The sequence below is a fragment of the Mytilus edulis genome, chromosome 4, assembly GCF_963676685.1.
Source record: "Mytilus edulis chromosome 4, xbMytEdul2.2, whole genome shotgun sequence".
NCBI lineage: Eukaryota > Metazoa > Mollusca > Bivalvia > Mytilida > Mytilidae > Mytilus > Mytilus edulis.
The window spans coordinates 18,075,358-18,101,664 of NC_092347.1; the positions used below are offsets into that span (position 1 = coordinate 18,075,358).

The 26,307-nt window shown below is 31.8% G+C and overlaps 1 protein-coding gene across 1 annotated transcript; it reads left to right on the top strand.

The window, feature by feature from the left end:
- The first annotated feature begins 381 nt into the window (after nt 1-381).
- On the top strand, nt 382-26,307 carry LOC139519112 (chondroitin sulfate proteoglycan 4-like). Its single transcript, XM_071310930.1, has 3 exons — nt 382-578; nt 11,659-16,266; nt 18,665-26,307. The coding sequence occupies exons 1-3, from the start codon at nt 488-490 to the stop codon at nt 21,124-21,126; spliced, it is 7,161 nt and encodes a 2,386-aa protein (XP_071167031.1). The 5' UTR covers nt 382-487; the 3' UTR covers nt 21,127-26,307.

Below are 26,307 nucleotides of genomic sequence, written 5' to 3' on the forward strand. Positions count from 1 at the left end.
TATCTATAACAGAACATCAAAACCATTAATACGTAAAACTATTCAAACACAATTTGTTGAATAATAATATTCATTATTTGTTATTATTACAAGTATTATTTTGTACATATGAAAGAATTAAGCAACAAAACTATAGAAGATTTAAATTTAATAAATCCAGCGTATATTGCTGTTTTTCATGTAACAATAACGCAATGTAACCGTAGCCTCAATAATTATTGTTACATTCGTAATAATCGGTTCCTTACCCAACTTTGCATTCCGGCAATTAGTCTCCAATGTAACAATAATATTTTTATTATTGTTACATTTCCATGTAACCGTAGCCAGTGCCTTTATAAATCCGAGGCCAGGTCCGTGGTAAACATTGTAGCCATACCCATACAACAAAGTGCGAGAATATGCGAGACTTCAATGAAAACAGTAGAAATGGATTTTGCACATAAAAATCTTTTGTGCATTAAAATGCAATTAGGAATAATGATTTATGAATATATTTGAAATTAAAATGGATTTCCAACCAAGTCTATTTGTTCTGGTTTGGTTTTCCAGCGTAGGTCCAGTTGTTGTGAATACAGGTAAGTTTCATTCATCTTGCACTGGTCAACATCGACAACAATAACATATTTTTTTTTATGATTTCTTCAATGTAATGTACCTGTAAAATAGACGAAAATCCTAAGTTTTATAAATTCAAAATATATATATATATTTTATTTAATTAATGTCCAGTGGCACATATTTCAGGGGTTGCACTAATGACTGGACGACTGCCCGAATAGTGACAGGACGGTTGACCGGACATGTAGATAGTCATAACTTTTTTGTTATTCGATAGATTTGTTTAATGTTTGTAGACCTTAAAGATATTTAGATATAATATGAGGCAGGCATTACCTGTGAATGGGGACGAAGTTTGTTTAAATTAGTTTTTTTGTATTTTAAATATTTGTAAAAAAAAAAAGATGTGGAAATACCGTAACGTTTCCGATTTTGGTTCTGTTGTTAGGGATTTTGCTTGTGACGTTATTTAAGTTGTTCATGTTCAATGTAAACAAAGAAACGCAATGCATCAGGTAGGCCTAACGTTTATTCATACCAAAGACAAAGAATGATTAAAAATGAAATATTGGTATTGTGTTCCTTGAGTTCCTATATTTTACTAGACTAATCAAAGTCTCACGACAACAAGACGGGAAGAAGTAAGTAGAGCTATGTGTTCTGCGCAGATCCGGAAATTAAAAAACACGACAAAAAAAAATTGAACGATTTTGAGTTCATTAGTACAATGAAAAATTCGGGAAATTTTCCCGATTTTTTTTTTTTTAAATTTTTTATTGAATTTTCTACTGTAATAGGTCCCCATATAATTTTATGAAAATCAAACAAAAAAAGTGAAAAAAATATTTTTCAGCAAATAAAGAAGACCGTTATACGCTATACATATATTCAACTTGTCGTCAACAAGTGTTAATATCTCTTTTGTTTTACAATATTTGTCCATGAAATTCAGGAATCTGTGAGATTTATAAATAAATTATACAAAAATATAAATTTATAGTAAAAAAGTTGACAATTTATTTTGGTAGAAAACGTTTTTGTTTATCATGAAGTTTACATTTTCGTATAATATATTTATTAATCTCATAGATTCCTGAATTTCATGGACGAATATTGTAAAACAAGAGAGATATTAACACTTGTTGTCGAGAAGTTGAATATACATGTATATATATGTATAGCGTATATCGGCAAGTGTGAATACCATCCAGTCAACTTTATTTGCTCAAAAATATTTTTTTCACTTTTTTTGTTTGATTTTCATAAAATATATTTTAATATCTTTAAGCTTAAGTCTACAAATATTAACAAATCTACAGAATAACAAAAAAAGTTATGACTATTTATATGTCGTCCTGTCAACCATCCTGTCACTATCCGGTCAACCGTCCTGTCATTAGTGCTTCCCATATTTCAGGCATGTTCAGAACGAGAAAAAATTAACAAGAAATTTATGCAAAAGCCTGAATAGGTAGAATGCCCCTGGATGGTGAGGGTATATTGGATAGGAGCAGAAATTGTGTCTTGCAACAGGCCAATTTTAACATTTGTTGCAAGGGTTGTGACTTGTGTTCACATCCTGAGAGTTACATTGTATGCACTCTCAACATAAGGCATCATATTTATCATCCCCATTCTGAACTGACCTGGCTGCCTACTCGAGCTCACACATGCTGGACTGCCAAACTGAGGACTAACTTTGGCAAGGATTTTACTGCCTGTTAGATGACCAAAGTAACCACATTTTTAGTTCCCAGTCACCCTTGGGGCTACATTGGGTTACATTTTTTTGTACATGTACATGTACTTGTCGATAGATGGAAGCTTAAGACCATTGCTGTTTTGCTTTCTCAATGACATTGCAGGTCTTGTTTTGTTGGAAAATGTCACAACAGCCTGGTATTTGAACTAAGATAATTCAGCTTTTTCTGACTATATATAATCTCAACCAGCTCCCATTTTCATGAAATTCAAGTTTCTAGATAAATTATTTTGAAGTGCAATATAATACATGTTATGATGACATGTACATTTGTATTATATTAAATTTGATATTTTTGCCATCAATTTTCATCCCAAAGGCTAAAGATATGGTAAACAATTTTGACCTGTTGTAGGGCAAATCTACAAACATGGACCCTTTGAAAAGGTTTGGATATCTCTGACTGTTTGTTCATCCATTCATTTGTGTTTGTCTATCTGCCCTGCTTCAGGTTAAAGTCTTTGGTCAAGGTAGATTTTGATGAAGTTGAAGTCCAATCTACTTGAAACTTAGTACACATGTTCCCTATGATATGATCTTTAGATAAGAGATTTGATCCCAATTTAGGTCCACTGAACATTGAAAATGTAGTGAGAGTGGGGCATCTGCAGTCCCTAGTACACATTTTTGTTTAGCATTTTACACATTACATTTGTACTATGAAAAAAGTGCAGTAACATCTGGAGTCTCATTTATAATATATATGTCCTCATTTGTCTTTTTATCATGGTTATGTAAAATTTTATTAAAAATCTCTTGTTTTTGAAAGGCCTAAAGTAGTTTTGTTAATCAAGTCAAGAAACATGTTTTGAATTCTAATGATAACTGATGAACTTTTATACAGGTCTAATCCACATGTAATACATAATACTTAAAGTTTTATTTTACATGACAGCAGGATAAGAAGACATTTAGGAAATAAGCCATTACTTTATCTGTGGGCTATCTGTCATCTCTGATACTTCCTGTAGATAATTAATGATAGATTATTGTGATAATGGGGATGCTGGGATTATATCAGATTATATAAAGGGAATAGATTTTAATACCACTGTGGTGCCATGGGTGTCAAGAAACTTCCATTTTTATACGTTTCTTTAAAATTTGATGCTTAAATAATGCATAGACGCATGTATTGCATTACATTTCACATTTTCAAGGCTTTTAACACCCTGTTCAAAATTAAAATTCAAGATGTATTTAACATGTTTAATTTTGTTTAGAATGTGTGGTTATTATTTTGATCTTATATATATGTATAATTTTTTTTAAAGTTCTTTTCACAAGGGTAGCTAATGCCAAGGGATTTGTTAATTATTTCATACATTTTTTTGTAGATCTAGCAAAAACATTATGCAGAGATTCTTTCTATTCCTTAGTAGCATTCTGCACGTTCAGTAATTAGCATAAGAATAGTTATCCAAGTCTGTTTGTCATAGATTATTTACTTGTTTTGTATACAGGTTTATGTAAATTCTTCACCTGAAAAACAATATGTCAGAATTATTCATGATATTTGATGGGTGGTTTTTATCATGTTATGGTTCGGTTGTTAAAATTGCTCAGTTTGGCAGATAACTTCAAAGAAACAAATGTTCTGCAAGGTTTTTGTGTTTTTATTTCATGTAGCATATCACTAAAATTTGGCATTAAATTGTAAAAGAACTTGGCACATGTTTTGATTCAGACAATTATGTAGTAAATTAGCATCATTTAACTTATAACATTGTATAAAGGTTTATCACCTGACAAAGGTACAGGTATCAATTTAAACCTATACAAATATCATAAAAGTTGCTGTGTCAACAAAAAATATGACTTGTAAGATCACTGACATATAGATTTCATTCAACTAAAACGCTCTGAGACAATGTTTGAAAACAAAAATAGAATGAAAACCTAATAGTATAGAACTTAAAACATCTTTTGAGGAAGTGAGACTTTCAAAATCCTACATTCTGTTGGCATTGTCAACATTTAGCTTCAATGTGCAATGACAAGTTTTTTTTGTAAGACATGCATATCTTTGCAATGTACCATCATGGAATTTTATGAAACTTCTGAAAAAACTCTGATTATCATTATGAGTAAAGAGGTATACAAAATTACAAATCCAAATTTTGAAATGTATTTTTTTTTGTTTCCATATTTTCCTTATAAGTAGACTTTCTATTAAGTTTAACCCATTGGCATCTGTACCTTCTTACGTCCAAAAATTGGTTTCAGTTTTCTTACTTTAGTTTGCCTCAACTAAATGATATGAAACTTATACACAATGCCTATTACCACAAAATACAGATCAAGAATTTTAGTGGCACTGGCATCACTTTCACTGTTCTAGAGTTATGCCCTATTAAATGTAGTTTACAAATGAAAAAATGCTGAATTTTTTGTTTTTACTTTTCTCTTACTAAAGTTTGCCTCTACTCAATGTTATGAAACTTATAAACAATGCTTATTACCACAAAACTCAGATTAAGTACAAATTTACGTAGACTAAGAGTGGCTTTTACAGAACTTGAGTAATGTCCCTTTATAAAGTTATAAATGGAAGTCGGGCATCATATATGTGTCCCATGGACAGATTCATTGTTTATTTTTTTCAATAAACATTTATTGTTTTAGAAAACATTTTTTAGACATCCACACATTTTTTGGAATGTTTTGAAACTTGGATATAAGTTTATTCAAAATTAAAAAAAATCCTGATTTTTACCTGCATTTTACTGATCAATATACTTAACCTTTCAAATGACAGCAGCAATTACAGGGAAGGCAAAGGGTTCCATGTGCCCTATTGCACATTCTTTTAATTATATTTTCTACAATATGTATACAGATAAGGTGGTTTCATTTAGTTGATAGATACTACTAGGAAACAGTGTTGTGATTTGCAACCCTGTAAAACTTAAAAGTTTAAATAGCCAGAGAAATCTCATGCAACTGTACTGTAGGTACATATGTACATGTAAGATTGGAAAGAAGCATATCAGTTTGACCACATTGTTAATTGTGAGTGCACTGCTTGCATGTATAATGCATAATCCCAGGGGTCTTTAAGTTTGGTCAAACAGACTCTCTGCAAGGTGTCTAGCCAAATAATTTGCCAAACATCTGACAGAAATTATAATAAAACAGCCAGAAATTATATTTTTAGTCAGGCAGATCATCTTTTGTTCATTAATTCCCTTTAATTAGAGGTTTGGAATGAAAGAAAATCTGTTCTTTTGTTAGAGCAAGGAGGTTATATTAGATCTAATATAACCTCCTTGGTTAGAGTAATCTTTAGATTGTTTGAAATTATTTTGATCTTGGCACAGACAATGCTGTTAATGATAAAATTTTATTTATTGTTGTATATTTTATTATTTAGCAATATTTAAGTGTAATTTCCAAAGGTGTGATAAAGTTGTTTTCAAGCTTCAGGTTCTCATAGTTTAATAAATTAAGATAACTACATTGTACATGTTAAAAAACTTTTGTTTTTAAGAGGTTATTGGTGTTCAAACTTGATCAATTCCCATTTTCCCTTATTGAATCATTCATAAAAAATATTAGAATCACCCAAAATACTGACAGCTAGACAGACCACTTCCTCTGAAAAAAACCACAGACATATAGAGACTAACAACAATGGTCATAAATTGGTCCAGTTTGTCATGATAGTTGTTTCTAATTTTGACATTTATTTTTCCATTGAGTGTTTAATTTATGATCCCTAGCTAGCTTGAAAGAATGGTAACATTCAACTGTCCATTCTTTCACATTGTAAGACATCAAATAATTTTTTGCATGTAAGCCTATAGCTAGTTGGATAAAAGCTTTACAGAGCTTATGTTGTCTTGTTATACCTGACTTTAAATAAATCTTTATACTTATGCATATAGTTGGCATCATTATGCCTTTCTATGTCAGGATCATGTAGTTTTTATGGTTGCTGAATTTTGACACTATATATGTTTTGATGACATATTACATAAACTTATCATTAAACTTTCTACTTGCTTCCCTTAAATATGATTGTTTATAACTTCCTGCTAAATAATTACCATCCCAGAGATCATCAAAACTGTTTACAAAAAAAAAAATAACAAACAGCTCTTTGTCTCCTTTGTTTTGAAAATATTATTGACATAAGATTATCTCTCATAAAAAATAGACATACATGTATATCTAAAGTTACATACATGTATGTGCAATAGAATTTAATTCTTAACAGAAATAATTATTTGGAATAATATATGTTTCTGATCATGAGTACCAGGTAGGCTCAATGTTAAGTCATTTCAGAGAATTTTTGTGTTAAGGGTTGGTTGATCTTTGGTAGTTTTTATGCCCCACCTACGATAGTAGAGGGGCATTATGTTTTCTGGTCTGTGTGTCCGTTCATCTGTCTGTTCATTCGTCCGTCCGTCTGTTCGTTCGTCCGTCTGTCCCGCTTCAGGTTAAAGTTTTTGGTCAAGGTAGTTTTTGATGAAGTTGAAGTCCAATCAACTTGAAACTTAGTACACATGTTCCTTATGATATGATCTTTCTAATTTTATAGCCAAATTAAACTTTTGACCCCAATTTCACGGTCCACTGAACATAGAAAATGAAAGTGCATGTTTCAGGTTAAAGTTTTTGGTCAAGGTAGTTTTTGATGAAGTTGAAGTCCAATCAACATGAAACTTAGTACACATGTTCCTTATGATATGATCTTTCTAATTTTAAAGCCAAATTAAACTTTTGACCCCAATTTCACGGTCCACTGAACATAGAAAATTAAAGTGCATGTTTCAGGTTAAAGTTTTTGGTAAAGGTAGTTTTTGATGAAGTTGAAGTCCAGTCAATTTGAAACTTAGTACACATGTTCCTTATGATATGATCTTTCTAATTTTAAAGCCAAATTAAACTTTTGACCCCAATTTCACGGTCCACTGAACATAGAAAATGAAAGTGCATGTTTCAGGTTAAAGTTTTTGGTCAAGGTAGTTTTTGATGAAGTTAAAGTCCAATCAACTTGAAACTTAGTACACATGTTCCCTATGATATTATCTTTCTAATTTTAATGCCTAATTATATTTTTTATCCAATTTCATGGTCCATTGAACATAAAAAATTATAGTGTGAGTGGGGCATCCGTGTACTTTGGACACATTCTTGTTTTCAAATCTTTTCACATTTTTTTTTAGCTTAATATAGTATTGTATGAGACTTTACAGTGGCATATAGATGTCATATCTATGGGTTGCTGTCTCATTGGTGTATATCATACATCTGGTATACAAACTGTAATGGTCCTTGCTTTATTCACATGAACATAGGCCTCCTGTTTTTTGAGTTGTACAAGTAACAATATTATTATATAAGACCACAGCTATAGAACTTTTCTAACCAAAACCATTGGGAGTAATCTGAGCCCCTTCATCTGCTTTGCAGTGACAAGAATTGTTCAGAATGATCAATTTCATAAGTTTAGTTGCTGTTATGTTTCTTAAGTAAAATTGATCATTCATATCGATACTAGTAAAATCAATATAACATTCTGTGTTCATATTGTCTGTTGAACATTGAATTACATCATTAAATGAGAAATAGTATCAAAGAAACATCTGATATCCCAGTAATCTTAGCACAGAAATCAATCAGCATAGGAAGCATAGAAATCAATCAGCATAACTCCTTGGGGTGCAGAATATGGAACTAAATTGTTTAAATACCTAATATTTTTTATACAAATAAAAGGAGTAAGTGCTGTTAAAGCCCTTTTTGGGACAGAATTTTGAATTCATTGTAGGGCCATATTTGGGCCTTTCTTAACTTGCTCTTAAGCTGGAGCCCCTCTGGGTGTGGCATTTTCTTGCTGAACTTTTTTCTTATATTGCATTAACAGTTGGTGGCCTTTGGTATATTATGACAGATTCTGAGTTACCATCCATGTGTTTCAATTTACACCCAAATGTTTGCCTAAAATCCTCCCCCTTTTTCAATTTCAAAGATTTATTGACCTTGAAAAAAATATTAAATTTTTGTCCTTGTAATTTAGTAACAAGAATTATATAATAGGCCTTAAATTTTCTTTATTCTTCAACATGTTCAAAGTATTTCTGATTCCATTTCCTAATGCATGGTATTTAGAATTCTACATATTTCATAAGCATCTGAATATGTGAGATCTGTGAGATTTGAATTTATTTGAAATAATTACATTTTGATTTTTGAATATCAATTTCCTTTAATAGGTGAGTTTAAGTAGAACTTATTAGTTGGTGACATTCACAGCTGTTTCATATGTATCTCATTGTGACATGTTGTTGTTCCTTAAGTACCTGTTAACATTCTGATGTGTATCCTTGCAGACCTGTTTTATTATTCTGTTGCAGTATGACATTTGCCAGGTTATAATTTCATGATAGTAAAAGGTGCACTTCTATATCATAGCTCTAATTTTCTTCTGGTTATATATATAAATGGTTATATAATACGTATACGTTACAGTGTAAGAAAATTAGTTATTTTTAAGATGTAAGCTTCTCATATCAGAGGAGAATCAGCCCCAAATATATGAGACAAATATGATTTTCATAGAAGCAAGGAATTGTATATTTCAATATAAATTTACATGATAGAAGTACTTACATGTAATAAATAAATATTTTCAAATTTTGTCTTGTTCCAAATTAAAAAGTGCAATAAGTTTCATTATCTCAAATTTCCCAGATACAGTAATTTTTCAGAAGAAGTTTTGTAGTTCTGGATTCAGAATGAAATCTGAATTGTCATCAAGATGATATCTTATCATTGCTTCTGTATGGCCTAATGAATCCCTGTACTATCTTGTCTTATTCTGGTTTAATTGTCAAAATATAAACTGTTGCTTATACATTCATAACACATATATGTAAACACTGATGACATTATTTGATTAAACTTTTCCCTAATCAACTGTTACAGAAGTTGTAGTAAGTAGCTGAGACTGACATTATGAGTTATAAGTATGAGAGGTTATACTAACATCTGTTTCTGTTTCACCTGGTTCTACCTTGATTAGTTACATATTTTACCTCACAAATCTATGTGGTAGGCTTACATGCTGAGAACATTTTACAAAGTAGAGGTGCTTAGATAAAAAGATAGTTTGTGAAATGATAAAAGTATAAATTATCGTGTGTGAATTGTTTTCAGATGTAAATAGTTTGATACCCTGCCAGAATCAATGTTATATACATAATATAAGCACTACTGTTGAATGTTATACAGAAGATCCCCTGACAATCTTATTAGCACCATTTCTGTATTAAATTGATGGAAATCAATAGGGAAGATTAGTTAATTCTGTAGAATCCAAACATTTTGCATACACATGTCATTTGTAATTTGTCATTCTATAAAGATGGTTTACTTACATTTTGTACAATTGTTTTCTGTTAACTTTACAGATCTTAGCTGCAATTTTGAACTGGTTATTGAAAAGAAAGCACATTATTTATATTGTACATTATAATCTTGGAAACTACATTTCATACCAAAACCATACATGACCTAATATCTTATGCTTGGTTATATCTTTTTGAATTATAAATAAAGCTTTTTCTTGAATATTGAAAAAAAAAGTTCTATGGACACCTTTTACATGCTTTATCTCTTTACCACTGACTTAATTCGATGAAACTTTTACAGAATCTTTGATACATAATGGCATTGTATACCAACAAACTTTTTACTTCAAATGAATTGTTGGGATATCCTATAGCATAAACACAAAATTAATTTTTGGTTTAAATCTTTAAAAAAAAATGAGCGTGAAAGGAAGTACACATTTGTGCGTTCTCATGCCCATTTTTAGCTCACCTGGCCCAAAGGGCCAAGTGAGCTTTTCTCATCACTTGGCGTCCGGCGTCGTCGTCCGTCGTTAGCTTTTACAAAAATCTTCTCCTCTGAAACAACTGGGCCAATTTTTACCAAACTTGGCCACAATCATTATTAGGGTATCTAGTTTAAAAATTGTGTCCGGTGACCCGGCCAACCAACCAAGATGGCCGCCATGGCTAAAAATAGAACATAGGGGTAAAATGCAGTTTTTGGCTTATAACTCAAAAACCAAAGCATTTAGAGCAAATCTGACAGGGGTCAAATGGTTAATCAGGTCAAGATCTATCTGCCCAGAAATTTTGAGATAAATTGGACAACCCGTTGATAGGTTGCTGCCCCTGATTTGGTAATTTTAAGGAAATTTTGCTGTTTTTGGTTATTATCTTGAATATTATTATAGATAGAGATAAACTGTACACAGCAAAAATGTTCAGCAAAGTAAGATCTACAAATAAGTCCAAAATGGTCTGTTGACCCCTTTAGGAGTTATTGCCCCTTATAGTCAATTTTTAACCATTTTTCGTAAATCTTAGTTATCTTTTACAAAAATCTTCTCCTCTGAAACTACTGGACCAAATTAAAGCAAACTTGGCCACAATCATCATTCGGGTATATAGTTTAAAAATTGTGTCCGGTGACCCGGCCAACCAACCAAGATGGCCGCCATGGCTAAAATTAGAACATAGGGGTAAAATGCAGTTTTTGGCTTATCACTCAAAAACCAAAGCATTTAGAGCAAATCTGACATGTGGTAAAATTGTTTATCAGGTCAAGATCTATCTGCAACAACAAAAGAGAGTTTTTAACGACCTCAGCTGGCTATACAACCCTTGCACAATCAACTGAATTTTGCAGAAATCATTAATAGGATAGATTGCCCTTATATGATAATTTTTTATTACCTTTTTGGTTTTTTTGGCAAAAGGGGGGGGGGGGGGGGGGGGGACGTGGCGCAACAACAAAACAACTTCACAACTTTCTCATTACTTTGCATTTCTCGTTAGATAAATTTTACAAAAATTCTTCCCTGAAACATCTGTCAAATTTAAACAAACTTGGTTTAAATCACCACTAGGATATCCAGGGACCACTGTGTATGATGACCCTGCCTGCCCACATGGCTGAAATAAAACATAGGTTTCAAACACACTTTTTAGTATTATATCTCTGAAACTAAACGACAGTTCAACAGTTGCATTTATCATGCATCAATTGTAAATAAAAATATTAGGTGAGCGACACAGGGTCTTTGGACCCTCTAGTTAGTTTGTTTCTTTATGTTGCATATAATTTGATATTTGAATTATATGTGTGAATTTATCATTTCAGCCTCCTTTTATGTTTCTCATCTGACATTATGTTGCATCTATTGTGATATTTGAATTTTATGTGTGATATTTGAATTACAGCTTCCTTTTATGTTTCTTTGTGTTGCATATATTTTGATATTTGAATTATATGTTTTGTTTTTATCATTTTAGCCTCCTTTTATGGTGACAGCTACATCAATCTTCCTTTCCAAGATGACTCAGACACAACTCAACTTCAGCTAAGATTTAGGACTTCTCTTCCTAATGGACTTTTGTTTTTGGCATCTGGAACGACAGACTACTTATCTGTTATCATCAAAAGAGGAAAATTGCAAGTGGAACTTGATCTTGGATCTGGGGTCATCATACTAGCTTCAGAAAAAAACATCCAGCTGAATGACGGAAATTGGCATCGAGTTAGATTTCAACAAAAAGCCTTGTCATTTAATCTAATAATAGATGATGATGAAATCATTAAAACAGACAGGACAGGTTCACTAACAAAGCTTAATATTCAAAATGGCATCTATTTAGGAGGGACACCATCAGACATTTCAAGGATTTCTGGAAATAGTTATCAAAATTTTAGAGGATGCTTGCAAAACGTTTTATATAATCAGTACAATATTCTGAATTTGGCGCTTAAATTACCAGGGGAGAGTACAAATCACATTTCATGGAACTGTGAGGAGGAATTTGGAGCAAAAAAGTCTGATGAAATTAGCTTTTCTACAAGCATATCATATGCATCTTTTCCTCGTTTGGACTTTAGATCAACAGGTTCTATAACTTTGGAATTTAAAACTTTTCAGAAAAATGCTCTTCTATTGTTGAGTTCTGCGAAAAAAGAGGAAAACACTCACTTAATTGCCATTGAAATTTTAAATGAGAAATTAAAGTTGGATGTAAATCGGGGTGGCACAGCATTAAGTTTAAATTCAGAAGTTTCAATAAGTGATGGAAAATGGCACCTTCTTGAAGTAGTTTTCTATGATGACAGATTTGTTTTTGGAGTAGATGTGGAAAGGCAACAATCAAGATATAATTCAGGAGATAGTAGGAGTTTTAGACTGACAAGTGATCTGTTTATAGGAGGTGTAGATCAAATACAACAAGCAAGTGTTAAAGATTCCAAATTATTTACGTCTCCAACCTCATTTCAAGGATGTGTAAGAAATATTGTGATTAATAAAGAGGCATTTGGCTTTCCAGATATAATATCTAGTAATGGCCTCAGTGTAGGTTGTATGTCTCAAAGCCCTTGTATGTCAAATCCATGCGAGTCAGATTACCAATGTGAAGAAACTGAGAAAGGCTATGAATGTGTCTGTATGTCAGGTGACTGCTCAATAGTTCTGGAAGAAACACCTGAAAGAAAGCATACAAATAATGATCAAGGTGACTCTGTTGTATTTGTAACCCCACTATCGGCAAGGGAAGGAGACGAAACTGTTATAACAACAAGTAACATTGACATTCAGTTCAATTATAGAAAATACAATATAAGAGAATCAGCCATTCAATTTTATGTTCTTGAAAAGCCTAAATTTGGTTCCTTCAGAATTGATTTAGGGAGAAGAAGGAATAGCGATGTTTTTACGCTATTGGACTTGATTGGGGGAAAAGTGTCATATACTCACAATGGTGAGGAGGAATTTAGTGATAGCGTTAGCATTGAAATGTTAATTATTGGCAATGAGGATAAGGTTATTCCAGAGAAACTTACTCAAAAATATGCTTTTGTTCTGCCGATTATTGTAACACCCGTTAATGATCCTTCTATCATAAGCACTTCAGGGAATGGTTTTATTAAAATGGCTAAATTTTCAGCATTTGACATAAATGCTGAAATTTTATCAGTTGTTGACCCAGACAGTGACTTTAAAGATATAGTTTACACAACATCTTGTGATATACAAAATAATAGAAATTATTTTCAGCGAAAAAACAGCCCAGGTTTAAAAATTAATGCATTTACACAAGAAGAAGTTCAAAATGGAATCATCCAGTTTGTTGACAAGACTAGAAGAACAACAAGATGTAATGTCATGGCCAATGATAGAGGGGATAGAACTAATTCTGTAACTTTGACCTTTCAACCTGTTGAACTTTATGTTGCTTTGTTGTTTGCATCACGTATCAAGGTGGCAGCTAGTAGCTATATAGTTTTAACTAAAGCAAATCTTAATACCAAAACTAATGTACCATTACAGAAGTTAAATGTAACCTATCGAATAACAGCACAACCATTTTTGGGAAATTTAGAACTTTTACAGTCTGACAAAAGTTGGACCAAAGTTACTCATTTTAATCAACAAAATATTGACGATAGTGAAATTCGTTATAAACATACCAACATATCATACAGAGGACCTATGGACCAATTCTCATTCATAGTCACATGCTTGAAAGATAAACTTCCTCAAAGTACTATTCCAGTTGATATAATTCCACTCTCAATTATAGTTAATACTCCAAACTCTGTCAAAGCTGATGGCTCAAAGGGATATTTCCTTTTGACAAAAGACAAACTAGAAGCTGGGACAAATAATCATGAACAGCCACCAGTTGATATCAAATTTCAGATTTCACGACCTCCAGCTCAAGGTCACTTGTATCATGTATCAAACAATGAAAATTTAGGAAATAAGTTAAAAGGATCAGACTTTCTAGCTAAAGGTGATATATTTACTCAAAAAGATATTAATGATGGACTGATTGTGTTCAAACTTGACAGGAAAGTGTTTGACACATTTACTGACTTCATAGACTTAAGAATACAAGTTCCTGAAGCTCAATCAAAACTATTCAGATTGAGATTTCAAATCTTACCAGAACAAACAGATATTAAATTCATTAACAGTCCATTGACAAATGTTTTTGAGGGTGAACAAAAAGCAATTGAGAAAGATGACTTGTACCTTGAAACAAGTGAATATAGAGAATTTGAATATACCGTCATTGATTTTCCAAAACATGGAATCCTGTTAACTGTTCATCCTAGATCCATGGGTATACTTGAACGAAACATTTCTAAATTTACTAATGAAGATATTCGAACTTTTAAAATTATTTATCAGAATGATGATTCTGAGAGTGCTACAGACTCGTTTAGTTTTATTGCTGTGCCAATAATTCAGAGCACAAACAAACCAACAGTGAAAGAGCATGAGTTTCATGGAACATTCCAGATCCAAATAACTATGAGAAATGATCATTATCCTATACGATTGGTTGATAAAGTTTTTCATGTTGTGGCAAATAGTGATCATGTGTTGACATTAGATGATTTAGCATTTGGAGATCCAGACATAGACTTTAATGCTATGAATTTAGTGTACTCTCATCGTGGTGTATCAAATGGTGACTTCATATTCACTGATAATAAAACAGCTGTTTATAGGTTTACACAGGAGAACATAGCTGATGGTGATATTTCTTTCCGAACCAAAGGATCTGTTTTGATTGGACGAGCAGTAATGCACGTCTCAGATGGGCAGTTTGTAAGTACAAGTTTGTTCGAGATTCAAGCATCAAATCCTTACATTAAGATAGTCAATAAGACAGGAATTATTGTAAATAGTGGAAAATTTGAATTTATCTCTTCTTTGAACTTGAGTGTAGAAACAAATATAGATTGTCAACCGCACGAACTTAAATTTGTTCTGATTGAGGAACCACGTTATGGTAAAGTAGAAAAGAACCATAGGGATGTTGCAGAATTTAACTACCAAGATGTTTTAAGTCAAAGAGTCAGTTACAAGCATAATGGAAGGAATGGGTTTGAAGATGCATTTCAATTCATAGTAATGTCACAAAATGCTCAGGTACAAGGAACATTCCCGATTCGCATCATAACAGAGAGTCATAACCATCCACCGAGAATCATAAACAATAACCTTATAGAAGTACAGGAATTACAAGAAGTGCACATTACAAAGGCTTATTTAGAAGTATCTCATCCAGATACGCTTCCCTCTGGTATTACATACACCGTTAAAAGCCAGCCTCAGCATGGCCGCTTGCTATTGAATGGACACAGAGAAAACATTGTGAATCGTTTCACACAGGAAGATATTAACAACAACAATTTAAAGTTCCGTCATACACAATCTGGTCCCCTGGATGATTTCTTTACTTTTGATGTTTCAAATGGTTTTAAGAGTTTGCAAAATTTACAGTTTGTCATGGAAATTCTTCCTTCATTTCTTGAAATTGATTCTAAAAATTTAACTGTAAGAGAAGGAGGCAGAGTCCCTTTATCTCCATCACATCTGAAATTAAAAAATCGGTATTATAACAGTAAATTAGTTGACTACGAAGTTTTACGTCAACCAGGGAATGGACAGATTGAATCCATAAGAAATCTAGGAGCACCGCTGGCTTCATTTACATCAGAATCTATTCAGAATGGAGAAATATTTTATGTTCATGACAATAGTGAAATGTCAAATGACAATTTTATTCTGAAAGCTGCTGTTGACAATAGAAAGAAGGAAAGTAGGATGACAGTGATGCATGTAGCTATCAAATCTATCAATGATAAACCTCCATCAGTTGTTGTCAATAAGAAACTAGAAATTTGGCGGGGATCTATGACATTAATTACAAATGAAAACTTGAAATCGTCAGATCCTGATTCACCACCTGAAAACATTAGATACACAATAACTCAGCCTACAAATGGTCATGTGGCATTTCTTAACAACACCTTCAGAGGTATAGCATCCTTCACACAAGCACTGGTCAATTCTGGACAAGTGACCTTTGTTCATCAGGGTAAGTGTATGACTTAGACAGTAAGAATACAATTTTAGCTTGAGAGAAACTTCAAATTCATTTAAATTCATTTAAAAAACATTTTTTCTACAAATACAATACTACATGTACATGTAAGTGGCGAATCCATGGGGAGGGTTTTTGGGGTTCCCCTTTTTTTCTGATGATCAATGCATTTGAATGGGGACATATAGTTGATATATATATTATATAATATATAGTTCTAACATGTCTCAGGGATGATTTAATTTTTATGTCTAATTAAAACATTATTCATTCTTAGTAAGGATTAGAATATATATATATAGAAGCAATCAATTCTCTGCAATCTGACATTTACTTAGGTTTAAAATATTCATGACGGTGATAAAAGGTCTGACTTTTCTCTGAAACTGTTATAGGGTATACGTAAAACATGTACAGTCAAAATGACAGTGAACAGAATCAATATATGTAGTTCTAATATACATGTATATATATATATATATATATACAAACTTGTATATATATATTAACTATTGTCTTGACTATTATATATAACCAGAAATTTTGTCATTGATTAAACTTTTTCACTTACGTCCTTTTATTTATATGTGATAACATCATAGAAAAATATAAAAAGTTATTGCTATTATAAAAGTCAATTTCAGGATAAATTGATGAGACAAGTAAATAAAAAGGTTAAAACCCATGGCCTGATTTAAAATGACTGTTTATCATACATGAGGGGTGGCAGGACCTTTTTCGAGACGTTGGGATCAGGTGTATTTAAGCTCAGTGTTGACCCCTTCTGGATCCAGGATTTCTTTTTCGAATTTCGGGATGTCGAAATTTAATTTCTTTTAAATTCGGGACCTCAGGATTTCGGGATAAGGACCCCACCGACCCCCCCCCCCCCCCTCATACATGTGTCTGCATGCTATTATTATATAGTACTAGTTCTGTACTGTTCTGCTATCTGAACATAAACGAGACATAGAAAGATGCACATGTAGCCCTTTTGTAAGAAAAAATAAAATTACAGCTGTATCTGTTCCTCATCTGTTCTTTCCTTATTTACAACAATACTTGTTTGTAAAAGTCGTAAATCTCAAAAGATTAGGTACACATTCAGTACTTGAAGCAAATTTATTTATATATTGTTAACTTTCACATCTGGTGAAATCTTATATGAATTTTAGAATTATCATATCCATATATAACCTTATGACCAGGTGTGTCACAGATGTGATGTGATAGATGATTATTTAATAAAGGATAACCCATAAATAGGTGTTCTATAAATCTGATAATGTAACAGACATTTCTCACACATTGTAATATGCTAAGTATTGTGTCTATAGCTATGAATAGAAAAAAAAACCAACACAATAGTAACTCTGTCTACTGTACAGAAAAAGTATAATAGCAAGTAGGCATGCACCAATGTTGTTAAAATGATACCTGATAAAAGATGGTAACAATTAGCACTACAAACAGAAAAAAACTTAGCATTCACTTCACGATGCTAAAGTTTTTATCAGTGATTGATGAGGAAAGGAAGGAAATCTAACTCAGTAACAAAGAGATAAATCTGATAGCTCCAATCATTTCCTTTAATGCATATCTGCACATCAGATAGTTTTCTCAGGAGGATAGAACATATTAAAAGATTTTCGTATCCAAGAAACCTGCATGCCTAGATGTTTTGAGAGATACTTTGAGGGGCAAAAGAAGGGAGTTTTCAACAAAAGCATATTGAATTGATTATAACATGATGACAGTATGAAAGTGATAAATAAGTTGTCTCTTAAATAATGATTTATATGGAACATATAATTTTAATGGTCAAAGGTCAATAATCACCTCTGACCTTGAACTTGAAAATTATTTTTAAAAATTACTAAAATTTTTTTTTTGAAAAACCCAAAGATGAAGTGTGTCATGAATCGTTCAATTTGGCATAACAAAACAAATCAAATGGACTATATTGTAAGCACATATAGGGCGATTACCCCTGTATAAACATGCCATGGCAGTAGATGTCTTTTTGTTGCTCTCAACTCCTCAAGCAAATGTGCCATGTGTATTCCAAAGAGACATATAACATCACATTTCAAATACAAATGCAACATCATTATATAAAGGGACACAACTCTCGTGACTTTACTACAAAACACATTTGGTCAAACATGTACTGGTATATGGGTTTTGCTAATTGTTGAAGGTAGTTAGTTCACTTAGTTGTCCTATAGTCAGATAGTTGTAAGCTTCTATGTCAATTGGTCCCTGATGGAGAATTGTTTCATTGGCAATCATATATACCATCTTAATCTTTTATAACACCTTCTATAATTATTTGGTTTTGGACACTTTATGAAATTGTATTGACCCATCATTTCATATTGTATATTTTCAGGGGCAGATAATGGGGAATTCAGCTTCCATGTTTCTGATGGTGTCAACAGTGATGGTCGCTTACACAAGTTTTATGTGACTGCGAAATCTTTGTTTGTCACACTGGTTAGAAATGTACAACTGAAGGTTTATCCCGGGAGAACTCAAGCCATTACTATCAGTCATTTATACGCCAAAACAAATGATCCCGGGAAAACTCATCCAATCATATACAATGTAATGGCTAAACCAAAAAAGGGTAGAATTATTACTCGATATAATCAACGACCACTAGAACTGCAGTCATTCAAACAAGATGACATAGAAAATGGACTTATCTTTTATGAACACACATCATTTGATACTGAATGGGATGAAAAAGATGTATTTACTTTTGAAGTTTCATCCTTATATGCCTCACCAGTCCAAGATCAAAGATTTCAGATAGATATTTCATACACGAACATAGATAGTAGAGGCAGTGCCAGTTTTAATGAAAAAGGAAAGTTATCTGTTAAAGAAGGAGGGGAGGTAATTCTTACTAGAGATCATGTTGATGTGACTGATTACATTCAGAGATTACATACAATAGATAGACAGCGTGTTGATGTTTCCTTTATTTTGGCTGCCATACCAAAGCATGGCAATATCTTGTTACATGGAAATGAATTGATGCTTGGTCAGTCTTTTACACAGGATAATATCAATAGGCGACAAGTTAAATACAAACATGATGATTCAGAAACCATTGAGGATAATTTTATGGTTAAGTTAGAACTTTTGGATGGTGGTAAACTTCCTAACAGTGCCTCGTTGAATTTTACCGTCAAAGTAACACCTGTAAATGATGAATTATTCCGACTTATAACTACCAATCCACGTTTATATGTCGTTCAAGGACTCAAGGTTGACATTACAAGTAATGACTTAAAAACTGAAGATTTAGATACTCCCTCAGATCAAATTATTTATGAACTCACAATCTTACCGAAAAATGGAATTATAGCTTACAACGATAATCCTCGTCAGCTGATAAATAGATTTTCTCAAAAGGATATAAATGAGGGTAAAATACAATTCCAACATGATGGTAAAAGTCCATCGACAACTTTTCATTTCCGTGTATCTGATGGGACGTTCCCCGCCATCAGCAGGTCGTGTTACATTACTGTCATTCCAGTGTCTATAGAACTTATAAACGAACAACACATACAGCTCATGCAGTCAGATAACATTGTAGATATAACAAGTCAGAACGTAGCTGTAAAAACTAATGGTCTCAAGAATAATGTGTACTATAATATCACTTCGCCACCCCGTTATGGAGCTATTTATTCTGGCAAGTCTGTGATCTTGTCTTTTAAACAAACTGATATAGATGACGAGATAGTATACTACAAACAACATGATCTGAGTTCTTACGTAGATTTCTTTATTGTGGATGTGTTTTATCCAGGTATAGTCCCTATAGCTGTGATTCATAGTAGAAAAATAAATATTGGTGTAGAGCCACTGATTGTTACAAACCCATTTACAGCCAGAATAGGTGAAAAAGTGGCTATAACTACTAAGTACTTAGATGCAGGAAAGCTTGCTAACATTACTGGACATATGCCCCAATTTAAAATCATGCAGAAGCCAATACATGGGAGAATATTAGGTCCAAAAAGAGTGAAACGAAATACTGATTTGGAAACTCATTATGACGACATTGCCTATTTTTCGCATGACGATATCGTTCAAGGTAATGTGTTTTATTCCGTCGATAACATTCCATACCAAGAAGGATTATGGGATAGCTTTGGGTATGTGTTGTCAGCTGACAGTGTACAACCAGCTGCCGGTAGATTTAGTATAAAACTAGCACCTCCCGAAGGCTACACAACTCCAAGAATACTTGATGGTAATAGTACAGATGTAAATCCAAAGGGACGAGAGGTGATAGAACCTGATGTGAGAAGTGATTTTGTAATTGTTTTAGCAATTCTTATTCCATTGTTCATTTTACTCATAATAGTTTTGTTAGTGATATATTTCATTTGGAGAAGACGTCACCACCGAGAATATGTCCCACCTTCAAATGAAAAAAGACTAAGGCCCTCAATATCTGGCCCTCTGACATTAGACCAGCCTCATGTTCATATTGAACCTCAGCAGGAAGTGACTCCCTGTTCTATTGATGAGGCATCATTTTTTGACGATCATCAAAATTACTATAACTTACCGCCACTGAGAGGCAGAAATGATGAGTATAAACTCATAACACATGCTGATGGAAAATCAGAAGTTGGTTCAAAAGTGCCACAATGTAAAGTGACTTTATTAGCAGACGACAATGAAAGTGCGAGTAGAATGTCTGGATATAGTGTTAAATCAGATACTAGTACTGAACTGTTTGAATGGTCATCTTTAATGGATCCTGAAATTCTGCAGCACTGTAGAACCACAAATCCTGTTTTACGTGATAATCAGTATTGGGTGTAATCCTAATTTGTTTTTGTTATTTTGCACTAAATATTCATTTTTTTGTTTCTCATTATCCATGTTAAAAAAATATTTCCATGTGTGGCCAAAAAATATAATGAACTAGTGCTACCTTAGCTTGCTAAACGAAGTTTTTTCCCTTAAATACAAGGTAAAATTTGTTATGTTAACGTTAAATTTTTTTATAAACAAATTTTATCTTCAAAAAGGATATTTTTTTAAGCTGTTCATGTACTTTATCATGTTGCATGAAGAATGTACTTAATAAACACTGAAATATCTTAAATGTATAGATAAATTCAGAAGATATGAAGAAGAAAAACACATTTGAATAAATATAGAGCAAGGTAAAGAAAAATAAGTGTTATAATTTATCAGTAATCTCTTCTGTTAGATGCTTCTAGCTATGGCAATTAAAAAAATTAAGCATTTAAACATTTTAAACAAGATCATCCAAATTAGAATGTAATGATTTTATTGCTTGTTTGACATTCATGATTTTGATTTTCTATAACCTTTTGTTTCAACCATTTAACTATGCATTGTAAATGTGATTTTAAAGTCTTTTGTATGCTTTTCATTACATACATAGCTTTGTATGCAAAGAAATATATTCCGGTTCTCTTTTGACTATCTTTTGAAAGCTTTTGCTTTATGTGTGATACAGTAGTTGATATTTAACAAAATGTTGGTCATTAGCAATCAATCATTATATTTTCTGAATTGTCTTACTGGTTTTAAATTATTTTTTTGTACACTATACACTTTGTTTAGTTTGAAATAGTTGAGGTTTTTGTGTCACGACCTGTCCAAGCCTGACTTATTTGGCAGTTGAAGGTATTTAAGATGTGTATCTACAAATTCACTGTTTTATATAGCCAGTCAAGGTCATAAAAACTTCCATCATCATTCACGGATTTTGTCAATGAATCTGAGAGTTTGTGATATATATGGAAATGAATTTTAATAGATTCAACATAAGTTCAAATCATTTTTCTTTGTTCCTGAAAAGTACTCATTAATGAAAGCTTACAAAATTAAAGTAGATGGAAAATGTAACATTTTTTTTTTCAGGGTTAGGTTTACATTTTTTTTAAATCAAATATATCATGTGCATTGTATAGTTGTGTTGGTTTAACATTTTGTGATATGTGAGGTGCTAGTATGTTAATTAATCAAATGAGATTGTAATGTCAAAGTTTTTTTTCTGGATGTATACAAGAAGCCTTTTTTGTAGAACCACAGTGTATATCAGAGAGTCTGATCTATGGAATCATTGAGACTGACAGTTCTTATTCATCAAGTTTATCACAAATTACATCCAGTAGTTAAGCTAAGAGAAACATTTTGTATGTGCACCTTACATTTTATAAGTTTTTTTACTAGATTTTTTTTTAATTTATTTAAAAAACCATACAAAATAACATAAATATCATTTCTATAAGCCTAAGCCTTTATATCTTTTGATGAAATTCATTTGGAATTTTGTAAATGTACACTTAATGCATAGTTTTCATTTTTGTTGTCAGATTAATCTTGTTTCAATTATTTACATTATGCATTAGATTCCAGATTCTTCGTTGTTGGAAACATTTCAGAATAAGTGATAACATTATACAATTTTTCATAGTCAACAAATAAATTAGAATGTCTGGAACCAAATATGAATCTTTCCGTTTTACCATAATATCAGTTATTTCAATCAACATTAGTTTTATTAAAAACATTCTCCACTCCAGTATTGGTGTTTTAAGCACATTTTTCTAATGTCTCTAGCTCAATCAATCAGATCTCAGACCTTCGTCTGTATGCTGTAATCATTTGATCATATTTACTGCCATAAAGTTTGATCTTATAACATTGATATTAGTCTGTTTGCTTTTCCTGATGGTAATTTATTGATATTTTTGGTTTTTCCAATCTCATATCATATAATTATTCCAATTGTCCATATATTCTATAAAATGTTAGACTTAAGTATGTTACAATGAAAGGTTATTTAGTAATGGGTCATTTAAAATGTATACCCAGAGTAATAGAGATGGAGTCTTTATTAATTAAATTGTTGCTTAGACACCAGACCTGCCTCTATTAAATATACATTAAAGATTTCATAATTTTACTCATACATGTAGGTTTATTGTATTATAAGAGATTACATATAGATCTGATAAGTAACAGTGACCACACTGAATGTATTATAATTGTTTTTCCTAAATTAAAAGACACTGTTATTGTCCAAATTGAAAACTAATTAGTAGGAACTGTTCCATTAACTTAATGGCTCTTTGTCCAGAAATTGAATTAGATAAGTAAATGAATGTGTCTCCCTGTTTATTACTGATGTTGAGGTTATTAGGGATGCTCCTTATTCATCTCTATAATGTTTTATTCAATAGATATATAAAAAGGTGTTCCCTCAATGGTGTAGGAATGAAGCGTATGATATAATTTTCTACTGTGAATGGATATTATACAATTTTTCTGACTGTTAGATGTAAAAATCAATTTAATGTGATTAGTGTCTAGATGTCTGTTATTTCTATTTGGTTCTGAGAGAATAGCAACTAGGTTAATTCTATAAAACCTTTGGGATTTCCGTTTTCTTCTAATTTGTTAGAGTGATAATGAATTTTAGCACAAATTATTAATATCTGACTTTATTTATTTAAATTGATTCCAAATGGTTTTATGTCAGAACGAGGAGCATTGCATAAGTGTCTTTAGAGAACATTGACTTTATGCAGTTCAGTAGTTGTATTAAACAGTAAATAAGTTATTTTATCTTTTTGCCAATAAATTTACATTTAATTCTATTAATGTTATGGAACAGTTTGATGAGGATTTCATTGATAAATGTTAATCACAGTTTGGAAGAGAACAGATCTCCAGTTTAGTTTGGAATGTTTTAAGAACATTGTAAAATACTTGTCTAGTTCTTATCATTATGCTTAAAAATTGCTTTTGCCAAAAAGAAAATCATGTGTGTCTCTATTAATATGATATATGTACACATCTCTATAACTGTTCTTAATATTACACGAAGCCCTATATGCCTGTAGTTATATTGCATCAATATATATTAGACAATGGTTTGATAACAGCAGTATTTATTCCGTTCTATATTAGGCAGCCGAGAAGTTTGATTAGGTTAAGTTTATCTTGTGCTGTAATCAATCTGTTGATGAGAAGACATCCTACTCAATCAGAGGACAATGACGGGAGAATTATTGATTTATATAAACGAACGATGCTTTTAATTATTATATTCTGGGTTCCTTTTGTTTTGCTCAAACCAGTTAAAGCAGAATGAACAATTTGAGAACAAACTGGCTCTTAGTACAAATGTACTTCAGAAACTTTGTTACATTGTAGGCTTGGATCCAGAATGTGATTTGGGGTTGGGATGGGATTTAGGGGCACCCCTGTCTTAATTTGAACCTGCATTGCAAAAGGTTTACGTTAATAAAACATTTTTTTTGTAAAGTAGTAACAGGTTTGTGTAAGTAGAAAACTATTTAGCAGGCTGCAAGCTTGTACAAGGAACACGGAATAAGAAATGTTATATATTTAATAGTTTTGGGCAAAATACATGTTCTTAATATCATCTGCATAATGGTATTGACTTTTGAAGCTAAATGTATATGACAACAGTATTATGTTGGGACCGGTCCTTATTCGTTATTTTGACAGACTAATAACCCATTCATCTTACAATGTTGCAGTATCGATACTTACCGTAGTTAAAAATCCATGTGTTTTCCTTATACATTATTAATTTAGTACTATGGTTTCTTTATTAGTTCATGAAGTACTTAGTGTGTAAAAATTTTGCCGCTTTTAGGGACTAGATATATTTACACAAATGTTCTTAATTTAACTCAAAATCATGAATGTAATCTACAAATGTATATGTAACTTGTATATAGCTGTATATGAATATGTGATAGGTTTAATTAACCAGCCTTATATGTACAAAGATTGTGATATACATGGACAGCTTTGTATCATTATGCATGTATGTTTTATAATTGACAATTTTTTTCGTGCTTCATTGTGCTTGAGGAGTGTGAACATGTTGCATGTGTGTTGAATCATAAAATCAATACCTTACTTAGAATTCCATTCACCCAGTCATCAGATGTGTTGTTATATCATTATTGTACAATTTTAATATTAGTTTTCACAAAATTACATGTCAATTTACAATCAAGATTAACAAAATGGGATAGTGTTTTTGTGGACAGATGTTAAACCATGGTGATTCATATATCAGTAAATTAATCAACTATCAACTATAGAAGAGACAAAATGGACAAGTTAATGTTTAAAATCCTCACTGCTGATTGAATTTTATATGATTTCTTGCTTTCTTAGAACTTCTCAAATAATATCAAAGTAGTTAAAAATCCCACTCCTGCACTTTAAAGTTTTTCTCTAATTTAAGTCATTAACCAATAAAACCAATTCAACTGTTACTGAAAACTAGTACTGGTACAAATAGGTACTATCAAGATAAAATAACATCTGCTAATCTGAAATTACATTTCCATTAGAAGTATTGGGGAAATTGAAAATTATGTTCAGCAAGAGTAGTTCTTTTGACAGTTATTTCAATTAGTGCCTGATGTTTCAAATTTCCTGAGCTTCGAAAGTGGGAAGGGTTCTTGGTATAGGAAAGTCTCTTATGGTTAAGAAAAAAATTATGTAATAAGTTTGATTTGGAGTATTCAGCAATTTGAATATTTAGTACATGCAACACAGAAGACTATTTCTTATCCCACTTAAAATTTTGATTAAATTTGGCAAGCATAGTAGTTGTCTAAGTTAACTGGGTAGAAGGATGAATGTCATTGGGTTTTGAAATAAGAATCATAAGGATAGATCCTTTGGAAAAGAGATTAGGGGAGGGGGGATGTTGAATGGAAGTCAGAATGAATGAATTGAAACAATAATATTGTGAGAAAGTGCATTTGCTGTGTATAATGCTTTTTGTAACTTGTAAACTTTTGTTGATGTTAGTGAAAAATGTTTGGTTGTTTTTTTGTTTGAATGAGATTGTTATAAATGTTTTTGAGTATATATGCAATATCATTCATTACACTTTGTTACTTATTTTCTTTTGTTTTGAGAATACTTGTGCCAATTGGGGATACAAGAAATAAATCATGTTCAAATACA